Source organism: Mercenaria mercenaria, chromosome 14 (assembly GCF_021730395.1).
Source record: "Mercenaria mercenaria strain notata chromosome 14, MADL_Memer_1, whole genome shotgun sequence".
NCBI lineage: Eukaryota > Metazoa > Mollusca > Bivalvia > Venerida > Veneridae > Mercenaria > Mercenaria mercenaria.
The window spans coordinates 64,520,317-64,547,234 of record NC_069374.1 but is presented as its reverse complement, the minus strand read 5'-3'; the positions used below and the strand labels follow the sequence as shown (position 1 = coordinate 64,547,234).

Sequence of the window (26,918 nt, the reverse complement as noted above, 5' to 3'; positions counted from 1 at the left end):
GTCAACAGATCTAGCATGTATAATTTGTCAGCAGTCAACAGATGTAGCATGTGTAATTAGTCAGCAGTCAACAGATCTAGCATGTATAATTAGTCAGAAGACAACAGATCTAGCATGTATATAGTCAGCAGGCAACAGATCTAGCGTGTATTATTAGTCAGCAGACAACACATCTAGCATGTGTAATTAGTCAGCAGACAACAGATCTAGCATGTATAATTAGTCAGCAGACAACAGATCTAGCATGTGTAATTAGTCAGCAGAGAACAGATCTAGCGTGTGTAATTAGTCAGCAGACAACAGATCTAGCATGTGTAATTAGTCAGCAGACAACAGATCTAGCATGGGGAATTAGTCAGCAGACAACAGATCTAGCATGTATAATTAGTCAGCAGACAACAGATCTAGCATGTGTAATTAGTCAGCAGACAACAGATCTACATGTGTAATTAGTCAGCAGACAACATATCTGGCATTTGTAATTAGTCAGCAGACAACAGATCTAGCATGTATAAATAGTCAGCAGACAACAGATCTAGCATGTGTAATTAGTCAGCAGACAACAGATCTAACATGTGTAATTAGTCAGCAGACAACAAATCTAGCATGTGTAATTAGTCAGCAGACAACAGATCTAACATGTGTAATAAGTCAGCAGACAACAGGTCCAGCATGTGGAATTAGTCAGCAGACAACAGATTTAGCATGTGTAATTAGTCAGCAGATTACAGATCTAGCATGTGTAATTTGTCAGCAGACAACAGATCTAGCATATGTTTTTAGTCAGCAGACAACAAATCTAGCATGTGTAATTAGTCAGCAGACAGTAGATCTACCAGTTGTAATTAGTCAGCAGACAACAGATCTAGCATGTATAAATAGTCAGCAGACAACAGATCTATCATGTGTAATAAGTCAGCAGACAACAGGTCTAGCATGTGGAATTAGTCAGCAGACAACAGATCTAGCATGTGTAATTAGGCAGCAGACAACAGATCTAGCATGTATAATTAGTCAGCAGACAACCGATCTAGCATGTGTAATTAGTCAGCAGACAACAGATCTAGCATGTGTAATTAGTCAGCAGACAACAAACCTAGCATGTTTAATTAGTCAGCAGACAACAGATCTAGCATATATAATTAGTCAGCAGACAACAGATCTAGCATGTGTAATTAGTCAGCAGACAACAGGTCTAGCATGTGTAATTAGTCAGCAGAGAATAAATCTACATGTGTAATTAGTCAGCAGACCGTAGATCTATCAGTTGCAATTAGTCAGCAGACAACAGATCTAGCATGTATAATAAGTAAGCAGACAACAGATCTAGCATGTGTAATAAGTCGACAGTCAACAGGTCTAGCATGTGGAATTAGTCAGCAGACAACAGATCTAGCATGTGTAATAAGTCAGCAGACAACAGGTCTAACAATTGTAATTAGTCAGCAGACAACAGATCTAGCATGTGTTATTAGTCAGCAGATAACAGACCTAGCATGTGTAAATAGTCAGCAGACAACAGATGTAGCATGTGTAATTAGTCAGCAGACAACAGATCTAGCATGTATAATTAGTCAGCAGACAACAGATCTAGCATGTGTAATTAGTCAGCAGACAACAGATCTAGCATGTGTAATTAGTCAGCAGACAAGAAATCTAGCATGTGTAATTAGTCAGCAGACAGTAGATCTACCAGTTGTAATTAGTCAGCAGACAACAGATCTAGCATGTATAATAAGTAAGCAGACAACAGATCTAGCATGTGTAATAAGTCGACAGTCAACAGGTCTAGCATGTGGAATTAGTCAGCAGACAACAGATCTAGCATGTGTAATAAGTCAGCAGACAACAGGTCTAACAATTGTAATTAGTCAGCAGACAACAGATCTAGCATGTGTTCTTAGTCAGCAGACAACAGACCTAGCATGTGTAATTAGTCAGCAGACAACAGATGTAGCATGTGTAATTAGTCAGCAGACAACAGATCTAGCATGTATAATTAGTCAGCAGACAACAGATCTAGCATGTGTAATTAGTCAGCAGACAACAGATCTAGCATGTGTAATTAGTCAGCAGACAACAAATCTAGCATGTGTAATTAGTCAGCAGACAGTAGATCTACCAGTTGTAATTAGTCAGCAGACAACAGATCTAGCATGTATAATAAGTCATCAGACAACAGATCTAGCATGTGTAATAAGTCAGTAGACAACAGGTCTAGCATGTGGAATTAGTCAGCAGACAACAGATCTAGCATGTGTAATTAGTCAGCAGACAACAGCAGACAACAGATCTAGCATGTGTAATTAGTCAGCAGACAACAGATCTACATGTGTAATTTGTCAGCAGACAACAGATCTAGCATATGTTTTTAGTCAGCAGACAACAAATCTAGCATGTGTAATTAGTCAGCAGACAGTAGATCTACCAGTTGTAATTAGTCAGCAGACAACAGATATTGCATGTATAAATAATCAGCAGACAACAGATCTATCATGTGTAATAAGTCAGCAGACAACAGGTCTAGCATGTGGAATTAGTCAGCAGACAACAGATCTAGCATGTGTAATTAGTCAGCAGACAACAGATCTAGCATGTGTAATTAGTCAGCAGACAACAGATCTACATGTGTAATTAGTCAGCAGACAACAGATCTAGCATGTGTAATTAGTCAGCAGACAACAGATCTACATGTGTAATTTGTCAGCAGACAACAGATCTATCATGTGTAATAAGTCAGCAGACAACAGGTCTAGCATGTGGAATTAGTCAGCAGACAACAGATCTACATGTGTAATTTGTCAGCAGACAACAGATCTAGCATTTGTAATTAGTCAGCAGACAACAGATCTACATGTGTAATTAGTCAGCAGACAACAGATCTAGCATTGTAATTAGTCAGCAGACAACAGATCTACATGTGTAATTTGTCAGCAGACAACAGATCTAGCATGTGTAATTAGTCAGCAGACAACAGATCTACATGTGTAATTTGTCAGCAGTCAACAGATCTAGCATGTGTAATTAGTCAGCAGACAACATATCTAGCATGTACAATAAGTCAGCAGACTGCAGATCTACATGTGTAATTAGTCAGCAGACAACAGATCTAGCATGTGTAATTAGTCAACAGACAACAGATCTAGCATTTGTAATTAGTAAGCAGACAACAGATCTATCATGTGTAATTAGTCAGCAGACAGCAGATCTAGCATATATGATTAGTCAGCAGACAACAGATCTTGAATGTATATTTAGTCAGAAGACATCAGATCTAGTATGAGCAATTAGTCAGCTGGCAGCAGATCTAGCATGTATAATTAGTCAGCAGACAAAATGTCTAACATGTATAATAAGGCAGCAGACAAAAGATCTACATGTGTAATTAGTCAGCAGACAACAGATCTAGCATTTGTAATTAGTCAGCAGACAACAGATCTAGCATTTGTAATTAGTTAGCAGACAACAGATCTTCATGTGTAATTAGTCAGCAGACAATAGATCTAGCATGTATAATTAGTCAGCAGACAATAGATCTAGCATGTATAATTAGTCAGCAGACAACAGATCTACATGTGTAATTAGTCAGGAGACAACAGATCTACATGTGTAATTAGTCAGCAGACAATAGATCTAGCATGTATAATTAGTCAGCAGACAATAGATCTACATGTATAATTAGTCAGCAGACAATAGATCTAGCATGTATAATTAGTCAGAAGACAACAGATCTACATGTGTAATTAGTCAGCAGACAATAGATCTAGCATGTATAATTAGGCAGCAGACAATAGATCTAGCATGGTTAATTAGTCAGCAGACAATAGATCTAGCATGTGTAATTAGTCAGCAGACAATAGATCTAACATGGTTAGTCAGCAGACAATAGATCTAGCATGTGTAATTAGTCAGCAGACAACAGATCTACATGTGTAATTAGTCAGCAGACAACAGATCTACATGTGTAAATAGTCAGCAGACAACAGATCTAGCATGTGTAAATAGTCAGCAGACAACAGATCTAGCATGTGTAATTAGTCAGTAGACAACAGATATAGCATTTATAATTAGTCAGCATACAACAGATCCAGCATGTGTAATTAGTCAGTAGACAATAGATCTAGCATGTATAATTAGTAAGTAGACAACAGATATAGCATTTATAATTAGTCAGCAGAGAACAGATCTAGCATGTGTAAGTAGTCAGTAGGCAATAGATCTAGCATGTATAATTAGTAAGTAGACAACAGATCTAGCATGTGTAATAAATCAGCAGACAGCAGATCTAGCATGTATAATTAGTCAGTAGACAATAGATCTAGCATGTATAATTAGTAAGTAGACAACAGATCTAGCGTGTGTAATAAATCAGCAGACAACAGATCTAGCATGTGTAATTAGTCAGTAGACAACAGATCTACAATGTATAATTAGTCAGTAGACAGTTGATCTACCATGTGTAACGAGGGAGCCAGCAGACAACAGATCTATCATTAGTAATTAGTAAGCCAGCAGACAACAGGTCTGTCATTTGTAATTAGTCAGCAGGCAACAGATCTGTCATTTGTGAATAGTCAGCTGACAACAGATCTAGTATGTGTTATGAGCAGCAGACAACAGTTCTAGCATGTGTAATTATGCTGCAGACAACGGAACTATCATATGTTATAAGCAGACGACAGCAGACCTAGTATGTGAAAGCAGAAAGCATACAAGGCATGTGCAGTTCAGCAGCAAACAGCAGACCTAGTATAAGTATCTAGACAGACAGCTGCAGAACCAGCATTTGTAATTAGGCAAAGAACGGCATATCGATCGTGCATAATTTAAGCTGTAGACTGTAGACCCGGAGTAAAATTAGAAAACACACGGCGAATCAAGCACGTGTTAACAGAGAGCAGACAATATGCCGAACATGTGTAATTAAGCAGCAGACAGGAGACCTGTAATTAGACTGCAGACTACCTACCAAACATGTGAAATTGGGCGGCAGACAGGAGACCGGGTATTTTGTAATTATGCAACATAATATAGACCAAACATGTGTAAGTAGGTAGCAGTTAGCTCATCTAGAATGTAGTTATATTTTCTAGTCCTTTGGGAACATCGAGTATATTGAATTTTACCTTCATAGAATTCCACTCATGCCAATGCTAGGTGGCGCGATGGGTGTTACTTATTTCATTCCCTCAATCAGACCGAGTCTGCTCTTATGCTGTTTGGTTGCTGCGGTTCTATGCTTCCAAAGGATCTTTTCACAGATTCTATATCATTATAAGAAGACGATATATAGACCGGACAGTTGTAATGAACCAGCAAACAGCGGACCGAACCTGTGTAAGAAGGCCGATCATGTTTCATTGGGCAGTATTCAGAGCATGCGTAATTTGGTCAGCGTCATGGTAAGAAATCTACAAAAATGAGAAGATGTTTTAAGTAAAAGACCCATTCATTATATTAGTCTGTCAATTTTCCAAAGATATGTCGAGTTAGATAAACTTACCTTATGACCAAGGTCTGTACAGGGCACAGATATTAACATAGGCGTAGGAGTGGAAGGGAGACAACTTTGTATATGATAGCCGGCGGAGGGAAACATATACTCCGCAACAACCTCCAAGTCTTGGTCCAACTATCTTTTTTTCCGCACAAATCGGTAAATAAAGGTATACAGCCTATCTAAAGTGTGGCAGATAAAACTGTAAGAAAATACTAGTAGTACATAGAAGTACAATTTAGTTATGCTGTACAAAGTTTTCAGGAAAACATGGATAGCTGTAGAAAGCAGGTTGAAACCTGCAGCCCCACCTCCTCCCCTGCCCAAATCCAACCCTACCCATCGAATATGCAAGTCACTTCAACACTATTGGATAAAAATGATGACCACAGTACGTGACATGGGAACTGTAAGACTACATGCCACTTGAATGACGTGTTTATTTACACCAACTAAAATTCTTTTACTGATAAACCATTAAAGGTCACTCATGTCTTATTCTATAAGTGTCATTTCTTTATCTAAAGCTATAGAGAGAGGTCTGCAGAGGTATTAGATTCCATTTAAACATGTTTAACGTAAGTATGATTTAGGTTTATTAATTGTTGGTGTTATGTATGGTGGCATATTTCTGCCAACCACATATCCACTTATTTATGTAGGCAGTTTTCACTAAAAATGCCACATATCCTGTTATTATCTGGCAAGTGGCAAAATTGCGTGTTATCCAGATAATTATGTTAACAGGACAAAACTGCCTGTTAGTGCCCACTTCTGCCATCCACATATTCACATAAATAAATGGTCATTGTGAAAGTTTTCTTGATATCCAATTAATATTCGTACCCAAATTGGCGATTAACGGTTAGACTTTTCGTCCCCTATACGGAATGAATGAGTGTATATCCACCTCGTCCACAACCACCACCACTAATTGTTTGTGCAACTTATAGAAGTGATTTATAACATGCAGAATTTATTTATTTGGTCGGGTTTAAAGTCGCACCGACACAACAATAGGTCATATGGCGACTTTCCAGCTTTGATGGTGGAGGAAGACCCAGGTGCCCTTCCGAGCGTTATTTCATCACGAGCTGGCACCTGGAAAGAAACACTGATCTTCCGTAAGCCAGTTGGATGGCTTCCTCAAGTCCCATGTGAGGCTCGAACCTACATCTATGAGGGGCAAGTGATTTTGAAGTCAGCGGCCTTAACCACTCGGCAACGGAGGCCCCTATAACATTCAGACGGAATGATAAATTTGCATATTTATTATGCCCATTTATGTATTTCATTCATTCCGTAATGATAGGGGACGATTACGGGATATTACCAATCATAACTTACTAACTGACAAAAATCAAGATTCCTAGTTAACGTAAGTGAATATGTAGTGGCCACTACATGTAGTGTCCTGCTAAGATACTTAACCCTTAGCCTGCTAAATTTCTAAAATGGACTGGTCCATCATTCAATTTGGACAGTACCACTTATTACTTGGAGGGGTGTTCACTGAAAATTTACTTACAGAATAGCGAACAGTGCAGACCATGATCAGACTGCACGGATGTGCAGACTGATCTTGGTCTGCACTGGTCGCAAAGGCAGAATCACTTGCCGCCAGCAGGCTAAAGGTTAAGTGATAACACGCAGTTTTGTCACTTGCCAGATAACTGAATAAGACATTTTTACGAAAAATTCCGAGATAAATAAGTGGATATGTGGTTGGCAGAAATATGCCACCATAGTTATGTTTAAATTCAGAAATTAATGTTTTAACAATGTGAGTTGAATTTCAGTTTCACGTGCTGCCATTTGTAACGGTTGTAGGGTTATGCCAGGTCGTGACTGGTAGCTATGTAAACAATTTTGACCAACGAGTGGAATTCAAGTGTACGAAGGACACGCAAGTTAGTTTGATATCTAATTTCATTTGCACAGTAATAGTCATCATGAATCATAATAAATGAACTCTTTCAACTTTTATCGCAACACGTGCATTTAATGAATGGGTTTTGAGAAAGCCAATCGCAGGGCTGTTGATAAGACCAGCTATAGGAACACACACTTAAACGTACACCGGCTCTTGACACACACTCCTAAAATAATGTAAATGTACACACAGCTATAGGAACACATACGGTTCAAATACTTCAAATACAAGTTCCTTTTGACATAATATAAAGAAATATGTGTTTAAATATCGAACGACAATACTACTCGACTGAGTGTTCACTTTTCAAGACTAGGCACTGACACCTTTGAAAAGCAAGTAACCTTTATTTAGAAAGAAGGGGCCTCCGTGGCTGAGTGATTAAGGTCGCTGACTTCAAATCAATTACCCTTCATCGATGTGGGTTCGAGCCTCACTTGGGATATTGAATTCTTCATGTGCTAACTTACGGAAGGTCGGTGGTTCTACACAGGTGCCCGCTCGTGATGAAATAATGCACGGAGGGGAACCTGAGCTCTTCCTCCACCATCGAAGCTTGAAAAGGTCACATGACCTATAATTGTGTCGTTGTAGAAAGAGTCACTCCGAGTCAGATTCCAAAATATTTCTATATCAGCCGTGCCATGAGAAAACCAACATAGTGGGTTTGAGACCAGCATGGATCCAGACCAGCCTGCGCATCCGCGCAGTCTGGTCAGGATCCATGCTGTTCGCTAACAGGTTCTCTAATTGCAATAGGCTTTGAAAGAGAACAGCATGGATCCTGACCAGACTGCGTGGATGCCACTATGTTGGTTTTCTCATGGCGCGGCTCATTTTCTTTCATTTTTTATCTCAGAGGTAATGCTTTACTTCTGCACGTTAAAATTACACGTGCATGTTACTGATTTTAATACATTTATGTGTGCTTGTATTCCTCACTCTTAAAGACGCGCCAAAGATCAACTGTATTTTTTTTTGTATTTCAATGGTGAAAATTTTACATGATTTGCTTGAAAAAAAGAAGAGAAATACATACATCTAGTGACATATATAAGGCCAAGACAATGTGTTTTAAGTCTTAAAAAAATATTGAATGAACGTACCTACGCACATCATTTCATGTATTAAGCCGAGATTAGACCACACGTTCTTCTGAATGGTAGGGTAGCCATGTATCTAAAATGTAAAGAAATTAAGTAAGTAAGTATAGCTGTGTTACATCAGTATTATCAGATTGATTTTCACGAAGTTCATGTGGAAGGTAAATGTAGGTCACTCGGTTGTGACGGGTCTTTAAATGCATCTGGTTTTAACCATGGTGAAGAATGACCTAAGGTAAATATGAAACTACTGATAGAACACTGCATAAGAGAAGGAAAAACCTGCTTTTTAAACCCTTTGACAAAAGTATAATAATACTGATTACATTTATTTACAAACTTAGACCATCAGCAGAGTGCACAGCGTCCATGATAATGGTGCCGAAGACCGGAGGTTTGAGTTTGAATGTAGAGAGATTGGAATGGATACAGAAGGGACTAGTGCCAGTTGCGCATGGTCAGGTACAGACGTATGACCTTTTCCGACACGTATATCTTCTATTACGCATATTTTCTCAGAAAGAAAATACTCTCGCAAGTTGTTGTTATTATTTATATCGTGAGTAGAGATGTTTTTTCACAGACCGACCCACGGCACTATCCAAATATGGTTTTGACCTCGGTGTCAACATATTTTACGGTATCTTTTTAAAGGGACTGGCAGTGTCACAGCATGACCATTTCTATTGGGTCACGTAGTTGCTCTGGTTGTTGTCTTAGAGTTATTACCATCCGTGACTGAGACCAAACAAAACTGAAAACAAATAATCATTTTGAAAAATATAACAGTTTAAAGACATTCATGTGACATCATGTATATCTGTCAGTTGTTGAAGAGCATAATCTGGATTTGCTTTTATTCTTCAGCGAATTATGAAAATCAGTTGGACAAGCCGTTAGATTTTGAGTGTGGCCATAATGGCTTCATTAACGGAATGATCAGTGAACACGACAACGGAGCAGAGGACAGAAGGTGGAAGTTTCGCTGCTGTAGAATAACAGGTGATATTTTACAATAACAATGATGCATTGCGGCAACTGGTGCTCAAACTAAAATTAATGTTGACGATTATTGTGAAGAATATCAAATTTTCAGAACGGAATTAAGACTAAAAAGTCTTACAAAAGAACTTTCACTTACAAAAGAACTTTCACATTGAAACGCTTTATCAAAAACAATTTTAGTTATTTTACAATATGTTTGATATCATTGTGATATTATTGCTATTGGTTTCGAGGGGTGATTTTTCAACAATAATATCTTTAAATTCGAGTTGTATATTACTGATGGGCATAGTTGGTGGACTACCAACGGCAGACGTAATCGGCCTTTAACTGCCTTTAGCGGCAGATATTATATTATATATAAAATTTACCGTCTATTATTATTATATGTAATATTTACCATCTAGAAATGGCTTCTAATGTTTGCATAGTCTTTGTCAAATTCCGCGAAGGAATGACCCTTGTGACAATGTTCATCTTTCATCAGGTCAAAGCATGGAACAAATACGTAAATTTAATCTAGTTACAAGTTTTCTTTGCAGGTGTCAAAATGTTATTCTTTCCTTACGTCAGATATACATATGATTGACTGTGACCTGACAACGTGGACGAACGATTTCGACAAGCCACAGGACTACAGACTTCCGAGTGGAATGGCAATGAAGAGCGTATTTTCTGAACACGACAATGGAGCAGAGTAAGTTAATTGATCATAGATACAATGAAGTTTAGAAGTGAGCGACGTAACGATAAAAAACAACAACTAAACACAGTGACAATCGCACAAGACAGTATAATTAACAGATTTGATCATGTATATACATTTCTAGTTTTCGTATGCAACAGATGGATGTCTTTCAGCAAAATTAGTCGAAGCAAACACTCAAATTAAGGTTGTCAAATTAAACATTCGAAATACTCCGGTTAGTGTTGAACAGACAGATGCTTTTTATACGCCCGAAGGGACGTATTATGTTATACCCCGGTGTCCGTCTGTCCGTTAGCAATTTCGTGTCCGCTCTGTAACTCGTGAACCTCTTAAAGGATTTCATAGAAACTTGACACAAATGTTCACAACATTGATACCACGTGCAAAGTACATGTTCTGGATGGCTCAATTCAAGGTCTAGGTCACACTTAGGGATCAAAGGTCATATGAGTGTGTTTCGTGTCCGCTCTGTAACTCTTGATCCCTTCGAATGATTTCAAAGAAACTTGCCATAAATGTTCACCACACTAAGATGACGTGCAAAGCGCATGTTCTGGATTGCTTGCTTGCTTTAAGGTCAAGGTCACACTTAGGGATCAATAGTCATATGAGTGTGTTTCGTGTTCGCTCTATAACTCTTAAACTACTTAAAGAATTGTTAAGAAACTTGACACAAATGTTCATCACATCAAGGCGACGTGCAAAGCGCATGTTCTAAATGTCTCACTTCAAGGTCAAGGTCATACTTAAGGGTCAAAAGTCATCGTTCTATATCTCTCGGACCCCTTGAAGGATTTCAAAGAAACTTGACACAAATGTTCACCATGTCGTACAGAGTGCATGTTCTGGATATCTTGCTTCAAGGTCAGTGTCAGACTTAGGGGTCAAAGGTCATCGCGCTGTAACTCTTGAACTGCGAGAAACTTGACACAATAGTTCACCACATTGAGATGATATGCAAAGCGCACGTTCTGGAAGGCTAGATACAAGGTCAAGGTCACACTTACGGATCATACCTTCGGGCGTAAGTTGCTTCGCATTGCGGTGCTCTCGTTTCAATAGTTTTCGATCTGAGATGATGAAATGTGCTAGTTCATTATCAACACACCGAAATAACTCTTTAAAGACTCGCACGACAATTGTCCAATAATTACGTGAACCCAGGTTCACGTTCGAAAAACTAGCATTCAAATGTAAAACCAGATTTTTCGAATACTAATCTATTTTTTTTTTCGAGCGAAAACATAGGGTAACGCCGTAAACCATTGTCCGCGCTCGTAAACGTAGGTTCACGCTTGTAAACCCAAAATCGTAGTTCGATATATTAGGATTATAAAAATAACTATGAATTTCGACCGTGAGCCTATGTTTACAAGCGTGAACCCATGTTTACGACCGTGAGCCTAGGTTTATGACCGTGAATCATAGTTTACGGACGTTACATGTATGGCAATTGTCCAATAAAAAATACGTTAACCCAAGTTCACGCTCGAAAAACTAGGATTAACGATCGATAAATTAGGTTTTCGAACGTAAAGCCATGCTAACCTATTCTTTCGAGAGAAAACATAGGATAACGACGTAAACCATAGTTCACGTTCGTAAACGTATGTTCAAGCTCGTAGACCCAAGTTTATGGTCGTTAACACAGGTTATCGTTCGTAAAGTATGGTTCACGCTCATGAACCCCGGTTCAAGCTCGTAACTTTAAGATATCGACAGAAATTCATAGTTCAATCGAGAAACCTAATTTATCGAACGTAAACCATGGTTAACGATTGATATACTGGAATTATCAAATCAACTATCAAATCCGGTGAACCTAGGTTTACGTTCGATAAACAAATTAGGTTTTAGATTGATGTAATTTATATGGACGACCCAAGTCAACCAATTATGAACGCATTTCAGATGGTTGATCTAATATCTACCACCAAGGTCAACCAAATTTTTAATATAATTTATATGGTTGATCTGCGATTACGAGCCGGCAGGTCAGCCAGTTTTCAGTGTAATTTATATGGTTGATCTACGATCTACGAGCCAAGTCAACCAATTTTCAGTGTAGTTTTTATGGTTGATCTATGAGTTACAACCCAGATCAACCAATGCTGTTGATCTGCGATCTACGAGTCGGGTCAGCTAATTTTGAATGTAATTTATATGGTTGATATATGATCTACGACCCAGGTCAACCAATGCTAAACACATATCAGATGGTTGTTGTCAACCAATTTTCAATATTATTTATATGATGTATCTACGATCTACGACCCAGGTCAACCGATTCGGAACGCATTTTAGATGGTTGATCTACGACCTACGACTCGGGTCAATCAATTTTCAATGTTATTTATATGATGTATCTACGATCTACGACCCAGATTAACAAATTCTGAAGGCATTTCAGATGGGTGACCTGCGATCTACGAACCAGGTCAATCAATTTTCAATGTTATTTATATGATGTATCTACGATCTACGACCCAGATTAACAAATTCTGAAGGCATTTCAGATGGGTGATCTGTGATCTACGAACCAGGTCAACCAATTTTCAATGTAATTTAGATGGTTGATCTACGATCTACGACTCAGGTCATCAAAGTAATTTTTTTCCCGATCTACGAGCTACGCGCCAACTTCACAAACCTCGAAAAACCTGGTTTTACGTTCGAAAAACATATTTTATCGTTCTTTAATCCTAGTTTTTTTATCGTGAACCTGGGTTCACGTAATTATTGGACAATTGGTGTACCATACATGTAGCAAATAGTTTATCTCATGCGCAGATTTAATGTTGATAGAAAAACATTCACTTTGCTGTGCATCAACTGTAAGTTCAAACTTAATTTATATAAAAGGGAAATAATTTGAAATTTTCATATCTAAAACTGTCCCAGTTAAGTGCCTCAGTGATATTACAACATAATTTTAAGATTTTTTCCTAACATAAGTGATCTTGGCCTGCAAGTGATAATTATGCAGTTTCGGATTAAAACAAAACCACTAAGGGTAAATGCGTATACACTAAAATATATTTACTTTCGTTTAGAAAAGTGGCCAGTTATAAAAATTTGTTATGTGTATTTGGAAATAGTCCTAACATAGCAGAGATCCACATGCTTTAAACATCATGTTCACTCCACATGTTTCAACAATCCTGGAATTCATTAATGAACTTGCTTGAACTGGTCTGGGACAAAGATATTATACGATAGCTGTGGTTTATACTACGAGATAATTGAACAGCTCAGTCATGCGTATTTGCTCATTTTTTTAAACAAATAATGATTTGAACAAAGCTTCAAAAGCTATAGAATCTTAACTTTTACTTTGCTATATTTCTAAAATGGACTGATCCTTCATTTAATCTGGGTAGTATCACTTATAATTCAAAAGGGTGTACACTGAAAATTTACTGACTGAATAGCGAAAAGTGCAGACCATGATCAGACTGCACGGACATGCAGGCTGATCTTGGTCTGCACTGGTAGCAAAGGCAAAATCTTTTGCCGCCAGCAGGCTAAAGGTTAACATATAGTCATTCTTACATTTTTATTTTGTTTGCTTTCAGAGACAGACGCTATCGTTACGAAATTTGCAACATACTCCGGTCAAGTATTGGTCCAGTTGTCGGATAACCAATTTCACTCTGAAGCATAACCTTGTTACATATATAACATATGTCGTAAATTGATTTTTCTACAACCGTTATGATGTTGTAACAATGTAACATATAATTACACGTATGACAAAATGTTGTTACAAAATGCATTATCTTTGCCGTCTCTTAGCGAATTGACTAATGACAGAACTTTTCATATCGACATGCGTTCACACAGGAAGTCACACTACCAGGCCAGAAAACATAAACTGTTACGGCTGATTAAGGATGTTGGCTTGGGTGCGGTTTGTGTAGTTTATTTCTTTGTGTCCTCATGGCACGCGTGCCAACGCATCATAACGAAATTACGGAAGTTTTTTTTTTGTGCTGGTTTGGCGCGCGCAATTGTATTTGGACACCCAAGAATTATTTCAAAATCTGACCAGTGGTTTAAGAGGAGGTTGTGTTCAAAGAATTTTATAATTCTAGCTTTGATGGTCATTTTGTTTTGACAAATCATGTTAATATGATCAATCTTTGTACATTCACCCAAGGAACGTGTCTGTGAAATTAGTTTATAGCTTAAGGAAATGTTATTTGGAGAAATTTCTATTTCTAACTCTAGTCGCCATGTATTTCTTTCGTTGGCAAATTGGAAGTATTTGATCAAATTTAGCAGGGAGTTACCCAAGAATCATTTGAACAAAATTATTTTAACTGAAGCAACAGTCTCCAACAAGTATATTTGTTTTTCATTTTCTCCTATGTACATCTATACATATAAAGTGATTATGACCTCTAGCTTCCGTTTTCGACAAATCATAAATAATCTCTGTAGATTTATAAGCTGGCTGTAAAAGTTTCCACTATATACAAGTACATATGAAGAACCCTGGCAGCCATGTTTTTGTTTTGATTAAATGGAATAATTTAAACAAGTTGCTAGAGGGTCAACCAATCTAGCCGACGCTGCTGGAACCGTGAGGGCACTGTTGAGTGTATACCGTCCATCATCCACGTGTCCGCTGAGTTCTCGTGTAAGCCCAGACCATCGTCAGCTGCAAAGAGGATGATACGTTGTTGGGACTCTTTATAAGAGCCGTGCCATGAGAAAACCAACATAATGGCTTTGCGACCAGCATGGATCCAGACCAGCCTGCGCATCCGCGCAGTCTGGTCAGGATCCATGCTGTTCGCTAACAGTTTCTCCAATTCCAATAGGCTTTAAAAGCGAACAGCATGGAGCCTGACCAGACTGCGCGGATGCGCAGGCTGGTCTGGATCCATGCTGGTCGCAAACCCACTATGTTGGTTTTCTCATGGCACGGCTCATAATAGATGAGGTTACTGACATAATACTAGTAACTTGAATTGTTGTAATAACTGTAGACGAGTCTTTCGGTGATATACATGTATTCTTTTTTTGCACTTCGAGCTGTCTCTTGGAAACAACTGAAATGCGTAAAATGTGATATTAAAAAGGTAAGAAACTTTAAAGCATGCAAGACAAAGTATTAAATTAACCGAAACTAAAATGAGTGAAATGAGTAATTTTTCAGGATTGAGAATATTATAATCTGCTAGTGCTCGAGGGAGACTGTTAAAGCTTAAAGTTCTATTTCCTTATTATTCCTATTTGAAATTTTGTCTTACTTAACTGTTTGTGGACTTTGGGCAAAAATTGTACTGCCTCGAAACATATGTGTACTCATTTCTTTGGTTTTCAGAGGTACAATGACCAGGTTACCTTGTTTACTTCTGCACTGGACTTGATCACGGTTCGATCTCTGAGTGCCTGGATGACAATGAAAGTTTGGTCATGACGATGACCCACTGTTTATTCTGTGTATGTAAAATATTTAATTATTTATATTTTGTTAGGCAATGAATTGATCAAAATTGTATACTTAAGAACGCATGACATCAGAGCTTAAGTTTTCATTTTACAATTTTGATTCAAGCTCTGATCAGTCTGTCTTTCAATAAATCCTTACATTACTATATCCCATGTAAAGGTCTGTCATGTGGTATTTAGTTTCCAACATACTATATATATAGTCCCAAGCCGTGACTCTAGTTACCTCTCCTGACGGTCCGTCCACAGTAATATCAAACTGAAATGAAATGAAAGTGATAATTACGCAACGGGTTGGACTACATATACTGTATAATTTGAAAGCCGACAGCAGACCTTGCAAGAAGACAGAATACAGAACATGTGTGATTTGAAACCAGACAACAGATCAAACATGTGTACGTAAACAAAAGACCCCGGACTTAGCAGTAGATCGCGCATGTGTAATTTCACAGCAGACAAGGAGACACAGCATGTGTAAGTAGACAGAAGACAGCAGATCGCATGCAGGCAGGGTATGTGCAAGTTGGGGAGGGGGCATGTGTAATTATAAAGCAGGTTTGGGGGAAGACAGTAGATCGAGCATTTGCGAATAGTGTTAGACCGTTGTGTAATATTGTGGAGGACAACTGGCCCAGCATTTCAAATTAGACCACCAGTAGAAATGAATCAGCAGGTCACTGACCGAGTATATGCTCATAGGCATGAGACATAGCAAAATACATACTTATCACACCACAAAGACTTTGCAAATCCAAGCTATCTATCATAGTAATTATAAAACCTACTGTATGGGCTCGGTCTCAAGATAATGATGAAATAAATGAAAAATATGTTACAGAGAACATTTGGAATGACTTGTTTACTTATATCAGCTGAAGGATAAACTGATAAAATTTAAAGGTCACGCAGAACTTCTTTGAAAGAGGTCAGTTGTTTTGTATTTAAACGAGAGGACTGTTATTTAGCTGCAGAGGTAGTTCCAACTAAAGCCCGTTAAAACATGATTTTGGTAAGTGCGATTTTAGTTTATTAACTGTTAAGTTGTATTTAAAGCAATAACGGTCTACAGTCCGTGTCTGATAACTTCGGAGTGACGTCACGTTTGTTTATGTTTTCTGGACTTGTAAAACTAACAAAATAGGTAATGCAACTTACATCAACAATAATATCAGGTATATTTTATTGCAACATGTTTGTCAGTCACGGTAGCTCAGTGGTTAGCATTGATGTTTGAAATGTCGAATTTTACGGGCCGTAGGTTCGAATCGAGGTAAGTGTTTTTTTTTTTTTTTGTTTTTCTTTTTTGTTTCTCTTTCAGGGTAACCACCATAATCATTCATTTTTCCTAGAATATATTAATATATTTAGATAGAAATATTATCAAATTAATTTCTGTTTAAAGGTGACCAGCCATCAGCTCTGTGTAAACACATCGTATTATGAATGCATAGTCACGAAAACACTCGGAAATTTCGTGCAGGTTAAGTTCCTTTCTGGTGTATTGCCAGTATTAGTATAGTCAACATGTCCGAGGCGTCCACGTTAGTTGTTGCAAAGAGAAACACTGTTCAGTATAAGAATGATGCTTAATGCATACTACAAACTACTCTGAAGGTTATTTCAAGCATCATCATTTTTCCATATTTCAGTTCGTTATTATATACCGTAGTGCTGTATTACTGCATTTTGCATATTTTCAATTGTCTTTGAAAAAAAAATGTAATTAAAACATAAATAAAAGCAAAGATTTAAAAAAAGTATAAATCACGGTGGGATTCGAACCAGCGCGACAGTGGAAATAAAAGGAATCGCACATGTAAACAGGTAAGGTTAACGCTCTACGACCGGTACTAATCTTCTAGTTAGTAGTTAGTTCTAGTTAGTAGTATAATATAAAAGTGGGTACTTGGATAATGATAATTATCGATTACCCTCCTGACTTGGACTCGTCCAAACAGTCACTCCGAAGTTATCAGACACGGACTGTACCTTCCGTGAATTTATGCGTAATCATTGTTAATTTCAGATTCACGTGCTGCCACTTGTAACGGTTGTAGGGTTGTGCCAGCTCGCTGCTGGAAACTATGTAAACGATTTCGACCAACCAGTGAATTTCAAGTGTACAAAGGACACGCAGGTTAGTTTGGTGTATATTTTCACATGTATAACAATAAACCAAAACAAATAATGATTAAAAATAAAATAAGACTTTAAATTTCATCGCAGCACGTGCTCTTAAGTATTGAAAGTATGAGGGAGCGGAGTGAACTGTATTCCAGACCGATTCGATTTCAGGGGAGACAACTACATACCGACACTAGTGATATTGTGAGGTCAATGTTTGTTCAATCTGACTAAAGTACATCTCCTATTACGCTACGCATAGGATCTGAGAACGACCTATTCATAGCCTCGTTCTGACGACCCTTTCGCTAGCCAATCAGAGCTTAACTTACAAAATTTAGCAAATTACCTGTAGCCTAGTCTTTTGATATTTACAATTCTTATGTCGGAATATGTCAGACAGCCGGTTAGCTCAGTCGGTAGGTCACTTGCTTAGTAATCGAGGGGTCCCGAGTTCGAGCCCTGGAATAACTGCACATTTTTCTTACTCTTTGACATTCTAACAAGTCGTCTCATTGGTTAAAATAAAAATAGCAATGCTGGAAATCCAAAATATACAGAAGACGTATGTGAATGGGTCGTTCTCAGATTTGAATATTGCACTTAAGTCAATAATTTTGTCCTAAATTATGTTCTGAATATCTATTTGAACATATGCACGTAAAAGTATTTGCATTTCACTACCTGTATTATGCTTTTATTAGATATTTTTCTCTGGCTAAAATGACAAAATTATGCAATTTTACATTTAGTCAAATTCAATATGTATTCAATCAGGTAAAAAAATAAATTACAACCAATTGTAAAGCAGATCGTAAAGAACACAGTCTTAGAGAATTTATTTAGAAATTTTACCTGGTTACTGAATTATACACAAAAATCCAAACACCATAATGCCCATAGATTTATCCAATTTTTAAATCTGTTCACACATAATATACAGTTACATAATAACAGGTCATATTATGGGTTGACTGTACAATGAAAAACTATCTTATCTTCCAATATAAATCAATAGAGTTAGTGTATTGTTACATTCAACAATCGATGTGTACTGGTTTACCTAGCTAGCTGTGGTCAGTAATGCATGTACAAACAACTTTTTAAATTAAATTTACATGGAGTTGTATTTTTGTGTCAAATGCAACAATCAGGAACAATTTTGATAAATATTCCATAAGATTTTGCAGTATACATATTGTGCTTCAAAAAGAGCTGTCTCCATAGAATGACACATGCCCCCGATGGCACTTTGAATGAATAGTTATGGCCGATGTTAGAGTTTAGGACCTTTGACCTACGGAGCTGGGTCTTGCGCGCGACACGTCGTCTTACTGTGTCACACATTCATGCGTAGTTATTTTAAAATCCATGCATGAATAACAAAGATATGGACCGGACACGCCCATCAATGCACTATCATGAAAAATGACCTTTAACGTCTAAGTGTGACCGTGACCTTTGAGCTACGGACCTTGGTCTTGCGTGCGACACGTCGTTTTACTGTGGTACACATTCATGCCAAGTTATTTGAAAATCCATCCATGGATGACAAAGATATGGACCGGACACGGCCATCAATGCACTATCATTTAACGTCTAATAGTGACCTTGATCTCTGAGCTACGGACCTGGGTCTTGCGTGCGACACGTCGTCTTATTGTGGTACACATTCATGCCAAGTTATTTGAAAATCCATCCATGGATGACAAAGATATGGGCCGGACACGCCCATCAATGCACTATCCTTTAACGTCTAAGTGTGACCTTGACCTTTGAGCTACGGACCTGGGTCTTGCACGCGACACGTCGTCTTACTGTGGTACACATTCATGCCAAGTTATTTGAAAATCCATCCATCGATGACAAAGATATGGGCCGGACACGCCCATCAATGCACTATCCTTTAATGTCTAAGTGTGACCTTGACCTTTGAGCTACGGACCTGGGTCTTGCGCGCGACACGTCGTCTTACTGTGATACACATTCATGCCAAGTTATTTGAAAATACATCCATCGATGACAAAGATGTGGACCGGACACGAAAATTGCGGACAGACGGACAGACGGTTCAAAAACTATATGCCTCCCTTCGGGGGCATAAAAATACTCGGCCTGAAAATATGAACTGCTATTGAATTGTGATTGTGGTGGCACCTTAAGAAATTAAACAAGCGTAAAGTGACGTGCGTGTCATATGAGTAACAAAATATGATAGAAATAGACTTTTCGTAAGAAATAAAATAATTTTTCCATAACTTGAAAAAGCATTGCATATACAAATACACAGTATTATAAAAATGTTACTTTTGTGATAAAAAAATGACCTTTTTATAGACGAAATAATAAATGTAATATTTGCAAGATATCTATATTTTATTGTTTACCAAATATTCTATTGATTTCTTATTTGAAAAGAACATTTTTAAACAAACAAACTGTAGAAAATTTTGAAATAAATGCGATTTGCGCTAAAAAGCTTATTTTTACATACACTCAACAGAATTCCTAATCGGTTAGTTTATATTGTACTACTATTTTGTTAATAAGCCTTGTGTTTACAAGTAATTTCACATACCGACATTTGAATAGGTTCTGCAGCTAATTTTTGGTTTATTTTTGGCCGACTCACGGCCAACATAACCGCATTAAGCGTTTTGACCAATATTGCATATTTGCACGTGCAGAGCATGTGCACCAATATGCACGTGTTAATGAACACTTTCGGCATTGCTGACGAAAGTCCTACCAGAAAAACACATATCATCGTGATATTGACTCAAGAGCAACGCGCCCGGGCTGTCGGAATTTTACAACAAAATTCAAAATCGGTCACTGCAATAAATTGTACTTAAGTTAAATTTCGCCAAAAGAGCGCGGATGGTAGATAACCAACGACTGAAGGTTCCTGCAAACGGAAATAAGATAAAAGGTGGAAATAACCATCATAGTAACAGCTACAAACAAATTATATCAAAATTCTTTTGAAATTGCAAAAATAATTACACGCGTGTTGTAAACGTGTCTCGGCTAGGAACATTCCTACAGCTCGATCGCGTTGCTCTTGTGTCAATTTCACCATGATATGTGTTTTTCTAGAAGGACTTTCGTCAATAATGCCAAAAGTGTAAACGAACAGATGTATGTTGGTGCATGTGCCCTGCACGTGCAACACGCATAATGTGGTTACTCTGGCCGAGAGTCACCAAAAATGAATTAATAATTAGCTGCAGTACTTCTTCAGATATCGGTATGTGAAGTTTCGTGTGAATACATGCATTATTAACAAAATATTAATATAATATAAAGTGACCGATAAGGAATTTTGTTGAGTGTACTTTGTAATTAAATTGATGGTAGACTTAAAAAGTTCTAGAATAGTTTGATTTTATCAAACACATATGAAATGTTCACAAATGACCTTATTAACTTCTTATATAAACTCGAAAAATCTTTTCTAAATCTTGAAGAATATTTTGCTTGACATGACAGTGTCAGTATCATGAATATTTCATGAATTTTTCTAACCTAGAGTAAACGCAGAATCTGCAGTAGTTGATGTTTAATCAAGGTCCATGAATGGGATAGTTCCGGTTTCGTTTAAATAGTGGTTAAATTTCCTATCTCAACTGTTTAGAAAACTGACAGTCATTGTGTGCGCTGACAGAAAAAAACATGTTTTACAAATATAGACCATTAGCAGAGTGCACAGCGTCCATGATAATGGTGCCGAAGACCGGAGGTTTGAGTTTGAATGCAGAGACATTGGACACGAAACAGACGGATCTAGTGCCAGCTGTGCATGGTCAGGTACAGACGTATATTACAACATGTATACGTATAACTACATTTTTTTTTAAACAATAGTTTATCGTATATTCAAAATTCGATAAGTTGATTTTATTGAAAAACAATTACCGCGATATTACAATAATGATAAACGCCATATTTAAAAAATGCAAATGAGAGCGTTTATATAAACATAAAAAGGAAATACTATTTCATAAACCTGCAACCATTATTATGTCTCCCCAGGAGACATATTGTTTTTGCCCTGTCCGTCCGTCCGTCCTTCCGTCCGTCCGTACGTCACACTTCATTTCCGAGCAATAACTGGAGAACCATTTGACCTAGAACCTTCAAACTTCATAGGATTGTAGGGCTGCTGGAGTAGACGACCCCTATTGTTTTTGGGGTCACTCCGCCAAAGGTCAAGGTCACAGGGGCCTGAGCATTGAAAACCATTTCCGATCAATAACTAGAGAACCACTTGACCCAGAATGTTGAAACTTCATAGGATGATTGGCCATGAAGAGTAGATGTCCCCTATTGATTTTGGGGTCACTCCGTCAAAGGTCAAGGCCACAGGGGCCAGAACATTGAAAACCATTTCCGATCAATAACTAGAGAACCACTTGACCCAGAATGTTGAAACTTCAGGATGATTGGTCATGCAAAGTAGATGACCCCTTTTGATTTTGGGGTCACTCCATTAAAGGTCAAGGTCACAGGGGCCTGAACATTGAAAACCATTTCCGGTCAGTAACTTGAGAACCACTTGACCCAGAATGTTGAAACTTAATAGGATGATTGGTCATGCAGAGTAGATGACCCCTAACGATCAATAACTAGAGAACCACTTGACCCAGAATGTTGAAACTTCATAGGATAATTGTACATGCAAAGTAAATGACCCCTATCGATTTTGGGGTCACTCCATTAAAGGTCAAGGTCACAGGGGCCTGAACATTGAAAACCATTTCCGGTCAGTAACTTGAGAACCACTTGACCCAGAATGTTGAAAGTTAATAGGATGATTGGTCATGCAGAGTAGATGACCCCTAACGATTTTGGGGTCACTCTGTGAAAGGCCAAGGTCACAGGGGCCTGAACATTGAAAACCATTTCCGGTCAGTAACTTGAGAACCACTTGACCCAGAATGATGAAACTTCATAGGATGATTGGTCATGCAGAGTAGATGACCCCTAACGATTTTAGGGTCACTCTGTTAAAGGTCAAGGCCACAGGGGCCTGAACATGGAAAACCATTTCCAATCAATAACTTGAGAACCTCTCGACCCAGAATGTTGAAACTTCATAGGATGATTGTTCATGCAGACTAAATGACCCTATTGTTTTTGGGGTCACTCCGTTAAAGGTCAAGGTCACAGGGGCCTGAACATTGATAACCAGTTCCGATCAATAACTTGAGAACCACTTGACCCAGAATGTTGAAACTTCATAGGATGATTGAACATGCAGGGTAGATGACCCCTATTGATTTTGGGGTCAGTCTATTAAAGGTCAAGGTCACAGTGGCCTGTTCATGTAAAATCATTTTTTGGAAATAACTTGAGAACCACTTGACCTACAATGTTGAAACTTAATATGATGATTGGACATGCAGAGTAGATGACCCCTATTAATTTTGAGGTCACTTGATCAAAGGTCAAGATCACAGGAGCCTGAACAGTGACTTGAGAACCACAAGGCCAAGAGTGTTGAAATTTAGCGGGATGACTGGACATGCCAAGTAGATGATCCCTATTGCAGCCAACCATCAGTGTCTCTTTGACTTTCGCTCCTGACCCCTATTGACTTCTTGCCTATAGGACTTTGCATTGGGGGAGACATGCGCTTTTTTACAAAAGCATTTTCTAGTTTTATTTGAATATGATATTACGAGGTAAAAGCAAATACATTTATTTCTCCTATAAATTGTTATTATTTTGTCATTATTTCATTTCGTAAGCCAAGAGTCCCTGATGTTCCGAGGTGTACTTGATATTGTCTTTATGTTTCACTTCATCTTAAAATATACATTATGTCGACGTCAGTGCAAACCTTGCTATTTAGCTTCGTTTTTCAGCAGTGCATGTGCGCTATAAAAATGTAGCTATTTCCAACTGGAGCATTTTCATATTTCTTTTCACCATGTATTTCTAAATGAAGGAATTTGATAGCTCTAGATTTCTTACACAGTAAATAAGCTAAGAAAAAAATTACAAATTAAAAATCATTAAAGATGCACCGTGTAGAAATTACTGTAATCGTTTAAGTGCATAATCTGGAATTACCTTTATTTTCCAGCGAATTTTGGAAATGAGGAAAATTGTTGAAGATGATAATCTGTGATTACTTTTATCCCCAGCAAAATTTGAAAATTAGCATAATTGCTATAGAGCATAATCTGAAATTACAATTATTCTCCAGTGAATTTTGAAATGAGGAAAACTGTTGAAGTTTACTTTTATTCTCCAGCGAATTTTTATACGCCCGAAGGGACGTATTATGTTATGGTCTCGGTGTCCGTCTGTCTGTCCGTCCGTTAGCAATTTCGTGTCCGCTCTGTAACTCTTGAACCCCTTGAAGGATTTCAAAGAAACTTGACGCAAATGTTCACCACACTGAGATGACGTGCAGAGTGCATGTTTTGGATCTCTCATTTCAAGGTCGAGGTCACACTTAGGGATCAAAGGTCATATGAGTGTGTTTATTGTCCGCTCTGTAACTCTTGAACTGCTTGAAGGATTTCAAAGAAACTTGGCACAAATGTTCACCACACTGAGACGACGTGCAGAGCGCTTGTTTCGGATGACTCGCTTCAAGGTCAATGTCACACTTAGGGGTCAAAGGTCATATATGACTTTGCTTTGTGTATATTGCTTTGCATTGCAGTGCTCTTATTTTTATTTGGCAGATCCCGTTTTGTTCTCTTACAAATTTTTTTTTGAATTACTTCCCTTTTTTGTTACTATAAATAGCTTAGTTTGAAACTTTTTTATTATTGGCAGTAGGGAAAAACCGAGACCACTTTTCTGTGGTACAACATGGATGGTACATCCAATTTTTAGATGTATTTTGACATAACTTTACCTGGTAAGAATTTTTTTTGGACTTAGAATTTTTCTTTTTGGAATTTTTTCTTTTTGTTGTTCCTGTCCTTTGGGCTTCAACAGTCAAGTTCTTGAAATTTTACTCCCATCCTCTGATGTAACCCTTCGGGCGTATATTGCCCCGCTTGGTGGCGCTCTTGTTTAAAGGTCCAATACTAAGGAAAGTGAACATTTTAATTTCTTTTAAAAAGCACAGAAACTATTTCATTTTATTGGAAAATGAAAGTTGGTATGTAGAAATTCGAAATAAATCGCAGTATATGTACAATTATTTTTCTATGAAGTATGAAGAAAGTTAAAAAGACCTGGGGATCATTCTGTCGATTCATTGAAATTTCAACATAATACACATACATTTCTTTGAGTTCCTAAGACCTTCTGTAAATTTTGACCTGCCAATCTTCATTATTTAGTGTCTTGCAGAAGTCTATGTACTGGGTATGAAAAAAATTGCCAACTTACTTTCCCTTAGTAATGGACCTTTAAAATGAGCATAATTGTTGAAGGGCATAATCTGGAATTACCTTAATTTTCCAGCGAATTATGAAAATCAGTTGGACCAGCCATTAGATTTTGTGTGTCATTTAAATGGCTTCATTAACGGAATGATCAGTATACACGACAATGGAGCAGAGGACAGAAGGTGGAAGTTTCTCTGCTGTAAAATACCAGGTGATATTTTACAATACATGGTCAGCTTTTAACGAGAATTTGCAAGAATTCTCTCCCTTAATTATTGACTGTGTTAAAGCAATTCCCTTCAAATTGGATTGCCTCTCTTACATAAGCTAAAGTCCTGTCATTCATGACCTAAGTCAATAATTCTTTGTCATGGATTTTGCATTGATCTAATATTTTGCTTTAGGTAATACACGGAAATAAGGCTCGCATGTTACTCCATAGAAAGCAACAAAACATGTAGTCGGTTTTTGATATAAATCATGTTGTTTAATAGATTCATATAGAAGTATTATTCATGTAAAGATATAAAACATTTCTGTAAAAAAACATTATGTTAGCTTATGATATTTGGAAAATTCGTGTTGTCATGTAACAGAAAATGAAAACATTTAAATAAATTTCTTTTCTTTTGAAACTTAGAATCCCGCCAAACATTGAAATCCGAAAATTATTTCATAAACGAGCTTTCCCACAAACACATGTATATATAATAGTTTTCCTCGAGAAAAACGAAACTTGTGTGAAGATACATGTGTTCCCATTTTGACTTATTGTTCTTGTCCATATAACGGTACTTTTGTTTAACTTTCATGCCTAGAAGTTTACCTTTTAAAACATGATAAAATAAAGTAATAAACTAAGCAATACTGTATTTGACAGGCAATGGCAAAGGAAAACCCGAGCAATTTAACAAACTTAAAAAACCATACATGTTCCTAAAACACGCACACACATGTTTTATTAACTGGTCTTGATCCAAGGTTTTCCATAGAAATCAAAGAAAGAAAGAAAGAATCTATTGAATTATGAATCAAGTTTCTGATTTTTTCTGATCAGCATTGGTGTATGTGTATCATAGAGATCCTAACTCATTTTTTTAAAACAATTAGCTCTGATTCATCCTGTCGTATTTATAGTGTCTAAGTTACTTGATTATACATAAATCAAATATGCCATTCAGATATGTGTTTGTACATACTATACAATTCAATCATGAAATCAAATTTATCGTGTAAACTATAGTCTTTAGCTGTAAAGGTGGCTGTTTTTCATGCTTTCCACGAACAAAACCGTGACAAAAAATGTAGGTCGTACTAAAGAGATAATCCTACCGTGCAAACTCATGGAAAGCATGCCATTTTTTTTCAAGCTTTGATTTCATTTCTAAAATAGACATGATATTGGGCGTCTGTTAATTTCACCCTTTCTTTGCACATCGTGGGAATCATGCTTTGTCTTTTGTTTGTTTGTACACATTCTCTCCCCACTCTCACCAGCTTTCAATGAGCGCCTCTCTTGCAAATTACACTATCCTTTTAAATCCTTTTTAACTATTTCATTAAAAAATTATTCTTTGAAGTAGTTTTTCTCCTGTCGTCGAATGTTTCAATATTCCAAAGATATTTAGCTTTCAGTCGGAAATTATGTAATTTATGTTGATTCGTATTATTCTCATAAACAGTTTGGTGAAAAATCAAAGCTCTGTTCTATTCTGTTCTTTTCATT

The 26,918-nt window shown here is 37.4% G+C and overlaps 1 protein-coding gene across 1 annotated transcript in view; it reads left to right on the top strand.

Annotated features, from left to right (window-relative positions):
- Positions 1-5,973: 5,973 nt before the first annotated feature.
- The window catches only part of LOC123543887 (uncharacterized), a 32,776-nt gene continuing 11,831 nt past the window's right edge, over positions 5,974-26,918 (top strand). Inside the window, exons 1-10 of the mRNA XM_053522679.1 lie at positions 5,974-6,075; positions 7,297-7,407; positions 8,878-8,995; positions 9,401-9,535; positions 10,112-10,235; positions 13,823-13,866; positions 15,595-15,698; positions 17,737-17,847; positions 21,527-21,644; positions 25,269-25,403. Coding sequence (XP_053378654.1) covers positions 6,067-6,075; positions 7,297-7,407; positions 8,878-8,995; positions 9,401-9,535; positions 10,112-10,235; positions 13,823-13,866; positions 15,595-15,698; positions 17,737-17,847; positions 21,527-21,644; positions 25,269-25,403 — 1,009 coding nt within the window. The 5' untranslated portion in view covers positions 5,974-6,066. The remainder of the gene's footprint in view (positions 6,076-7,296; positions 7,408-8,877; positions 8,996-9,400; positions 9,536-10,111; positions 10,236-13,822; positions 13,867-15,594; positions 15,699-17,736; positions 17,848-21,526; positions 21,645-25,268; positions 25,404-26,918) is intronic.